General features: G+C 28.9%; 1 protein-coding gene across 1 annotated transcript in view; it reads left to right on the forward strand.

Annotated features, from left to right (window-relative positions):
- Window positions 1–5,000, forward strand: part of rapgef5a (Rap guanine nucleotide exchange factor (GEF) 5a) — a 43,502-nt gene that overhangs the window by 12,390 nt on the left and 26,112 nt on the right. The window contains exon 6 of the mRNA XM_026252477.1: window positions 4,138–4,219. Within this exon, the coding sequence (XP_026108262.1) occupies window positions 4,138–4,219 (82 nt within the window). The remainder of the gene's footprint in view (window positions 1–4,137; window positions 4,220–5,000) is intronic.

Here is a 5,000-nt window from a genome sequence, read left to right on the forward strand (position 1 = left end):
ATGAGATTGAGAAGGCAAAGCTCTGGGGCTGTTGTGTTGTGAACCGCCTGATTAAATCTGAACGGACAGCTGATGTCATTTTCAGGAAGGTGAACATGGGACGCCGTTGCTCGTCCACGCCAGCAGTTTTTTCCTCCATGACAGAATTGGAAGTGACACGGTTTGCTGTTCGACCCAATCAGCCAGATTCCCTTCGCCTGCGCCTTTCTCTTCACAGACCCGAGCGTATTAAAGCAGAAACCAGATCCTCACGCACAAGCCAACCAGATGAGATCAAACCAAACACTCATGCAATACCCTCACAGCCAGAGAAATGAGTTTTGAGCTTGCATTTTCCATTGAATGTGATGAGAGAAATAAATGACTGGTGATGCAGTGGAGAACATCAACAGACAATACGTGCTTCTATTGCGATGCATGCAAAACAAACACTTCAGTTTATACATGTCACCAAAAAGTGACCTTTATTATATTAGAGTAAATGATGCAACACGTAAAAGATGGTAAAATTAGTTTGAATTTTGTTTCTGCTGTATTTGTGCTTGTTTGTGTGTGCAGAAATCTGCAGAAATAAAATAAATAAATAAATAAATAATTTGTTATTTAAATTTAGCCCTGAATTAATTTTTGTATTCATTTTCCCCCCCTTTATTCTTTATTTTTAACTGTATTTTTAGATTTTTTCTTTATGCTTTTATTATATTTATATTAATGTTTTTATTTATTTTATATTTATTAATTGCCACTAGTATTTATTTCAGCATCACAAATACATAAAGTAAATGAAAGGTAGTCTAAAATATTAAGTAAAAAAAAAATAAACATAAAGTTACAAATAAAAAATAACTAATAAAGGTTAAAAAATTATTCATTTATTTATTTTCCTATTATTGCATGTATTTGTTTAATTTAATAATTTATGTTTATATTTATTCCCACATGTATCAAATAAATAGCAAATTAAATAAGTACAACCAATATAGAAAATAATAAATACAGAAAATGGTTAATAAAAGAAAACTAAATTAATTTAGGAATACATTGAATTAAACATTACTTTTGTATTAATAAAAGTCTTTTATTCCTTTTTTTTATTTGTATATTTAGTTTTAATTTTTTTATATTTATACATTCATTTATTTTTATATGTATATATTTCTGAATGTATTTTGTTTCCATACTACAAATTAATCTACAAATAAAAAAATAAAAGTTAAATTAAATTAAAGAATAAACATAAATAAACACATTATACAAAATTATAATAAAATAAAATTTTAAATAAAGGTAAAACTAAAACTAATTATAAATGCAGAAAATAATAAATGTATTTAAATTTAATTAAAAAATGACTTATTTGTATTTGTACTATCAAGTCTTTATTTGATTATGTACTGGTGATTTCTGCAGGTTTTCTGTAGTGTGGATGTGATTGTTGTGCTGGTCGTGATGGTCTCTTCAGCACAATTCAAACCCCTGGAGCTACAGGAGTGACGCTTTCAGCCACCCACCCACACACACACACACACACACACACACCTCGCGCCGCACGCCTCATTTGCATGTTATTTGAATTTTATCTTCAGCTCTGTGAAACTATTAATGCTTCTGTGTGCAGAAGGAGCGTGCATTTGCGTATGTGTGTGCGTTTATGTCTACATTTGCCTGCCCCATGTGTGTGTGTGTGTGTGTGTGTGCGTGTGTTTGCATGCATGTGAGAGTGTGTGAATTGCAATCTCGTGCAATTGTGCCTGACTGGTTTAGAAGTCGCTGCCGTTGCGAATCACTTCCTCCGCGGCGTCTGGAGGAGGAGAGATGCTGTGATGAATGGAGAAGAGAGAAAGTCTGGCCCAGTCTGAGACGTGTGTGAGACACAGGTCTCAGGCCTTTGTTCTGTTCGTGTTGAGGTTTATACCTGCACTATCTGCCCTTACACTCTTACAATAAGAAGATCAAATCCCCAGGGAATCATACAGATTCACAAACAAAGTATAAAAGATAAAAAAAAAATGTTGCTGCTTTAAAAAAAACAAAACAATGATTAAAAAAATACATTAAAAAGCACATATTAGATTTAGTTATTTAGTTATTTTGAACATACATTTTTATTAGAAAATCTATTTAATAAAATATTTTTATATATATAATTTCTATACACAATAATTTAATAAATGCAAGTGTTTGGGGTTAATTTAAAAATACATATACAAATATTATATAAACACTGTTTAGTTTATTTTATTTACTTATTCATCTTTCATTTAAAAAGTATGTAATAAAAAGGATTTTGTAAATACTTTAAAAAATAATAAAATAAAATAAATAAAAAATAAAAAAATAATTTTGATATTTTTCTATTTGTTCAGCTAGTCATGAAAACATGTTAAATGATAAAATATAATAATAAAATACAGAATAAAAAAGAAAAATTCATATTTTTTATTAAAATAAATTTGTAAATAATATATTTAATTGTATTTTATTATTACATATAATTATGTATTTATTTTTTTCTAGTTGTTCTGATAGTTGTATATAATATAATATAATATAATATAATAATATAATATAATATAATATAATATAATATAATATAATATAATATAATAATGCACAAAGAGTTGTCTAATTTTCTGGTGCTTTTTATGAAACCAATACACTGATCTGAAGGAACTATTGTGAAATAAATGTATATTTTTAGCGTTTCAAGAACCCTGTGCAGCCAAAAATGAGTTTTATTGTAGAGAGTGCAAGTGTGCTGTGGGGTTGTGATTTACCAATAACTTATTTTGTTTATCCAGCAGACCTTGAATGTGATTAGCCTTTCTATTCTTGATGTGAGAGCAGAGTTTGATGCAGTGCACCAGCAGCAGGAGGCAGCAGAGAGCCCAGGGCTGGAGATTGAGGAGCTTATATATATATATATATATATACAGTATATACTGTGCACTGTATGTGTATCTTCTGTCTGAATGACAGTGTGCAAGCAGAGCACCCTGCGTCAGATACTGCATCCCACAATGCAATGCACTGCACTTCACTTCACCTTCCGTTTCCATAGCAACAAGTGAAGCAGTACCAACCCTGTTTTCAGAAACATCTCTTTCCTGATTCATTAGGTGCTTTATAGACTAACGTTTAGACACTTTTACACAATATTATTTTAATTATTAAAGTTTTTTATTAACTATTATAGTTTTTTTCAAATATTTTAAATCAAGATGTATTTATATACTTTTCATATACTTTTAATTATAGTTTTTTTTGTAATTTTATGTTTTTTTTCTTTTTTATTGCAGGTTAAATATTACTGTTTATTTGTTTATTTAAGTTTTAGTTTCATTTTATTTTTTATTTATTTTATTTATAGTTATTTACAGTCATTTTAGTGCTTCAACATAAACTAAAACAAAAATTAGAAATCTTGTCTTGGCAACTTGTTTTTTCTTTTTTTATCATGTTATAGTATTAACTTTTATGATTTTGAATAATATTTTGAATAGGAATTTATTAATATTTAGTTTTGATTTACATTTCAGTTCCATTTTTAGTAATTTTGTTTTGTGCTTTTGTCATTTTTTTAGTTTATTAATGAATTAATTATGTTTTAGTTTTTATTTATTTTATTTCCAGTTAGACATTTTAGTGCTTCAACTTAAACTAAATGGAAATTTTGCAAGTGTAAGTTTTCCATCTGATATTCATAAATAATACTGCAGCTTTATCTCAATGAACAGAAATGTAAGTTAATGTTAATAACGCCATTATAACTCTCTCTGAATCACATGTTATGATGTTATGATGGAAGTTGAGTTTACTCTCTGTACTGCACAGTAGTGCACTAGTATTCATGAGTAGTGCACTAGTGTTTTTGTCCCAAAAGGTGCTTTAAGGTTATTATTGTCCTCCTCCAAGTCCACTGATGAGATAATTCTTCTTATACTGTCACAAGTGATCCACACTAGTGCAATACTTGACCCAAGTGTGCATCAGCATCTGAACTGACAGTCTAGTGCACATCAAGTGCACCACTGAACATCACATTCACTGCTTATCTGACACAGAGGTCGACTCACACGAGAAAGGTGTTTAATCACACGTGTGTGTGTGTGTGTGTGTGTGTGCTGTCTCCCGCAGACCTGAGGAAGACCCGGACAGAAAGCGTGATATGTGCAGTGAGATCCTGCAGATGAAGGCTCTGGAGAGACTCACGTCCACAGTAAGTGTCCTCTGATCCCTGACTGTGTGTCTTCAGTCCTCACACACACACACACACACACACACACACTCGTCTGAGAAACCACTGACTCTGCTGCTCACATTATTCAGATCAGATCCACCTGAAGATCTGACGCTTTCAACAACATCTACATTAATTACATTTTCTGTTTTTTCTATGCAAAAATTGTATTGTTTATTATTTAATATTGTTATTTTTTTGTACTTTGTAATATATATAATTGTTTGTATTTATTATTATTATATATTTTTTTATATATATATAATATAAAAAAAAAAAACATCTTTACAAATATATATTAATAAAAATTAAAATATTTTTTCTAAATATGTTCAACAATTTTTATTTTAAATTTCTATTTGAATATTATTTTAAATGTGCAAAATGTTTGACATAATTTGCACATAATAATAATCTGTCCCTTTCTTTAAAAAAATAATAATAATAATTTGAAAATGTTCAGTGATGAAATGCAAAAGAGAGCTTTTCGATTGTTTTGCATGCCAGAAAAAATATATAATTATAATATTATAAAATATTATTTATAATATTTCAAATAAATGTATTAAATTTTTTTTTTAATTCAAACATGATTAATCACATCTGAAATAAAAGTTTTTGTTTACATAATGTAATATATAAACATGACATGATTTTCTTAAATAAATACATGCATGTGTGTGTATTTATATATAAAAATAATACACACACACACACACACACACACACAGATGTTATGAAAACAGAAGCTTTTATTCTG

The sequence above is a fragment of the Carassius auratus genome, unplaced genomic scaffold, assembly GCF_003368295.1.
Source record: "Carassius auratus strain Wakin unplaced genomic scaffold, ASM336829v1 scaf_tig00030631, whole genome shotgun sequence".
Classification (NCBI taxonomy): Eukaryota; Metazoa; Chordata; class Actinopteri; order Cypriniformes; family Cyprinidae; genus Carassius; species Carassius auratus.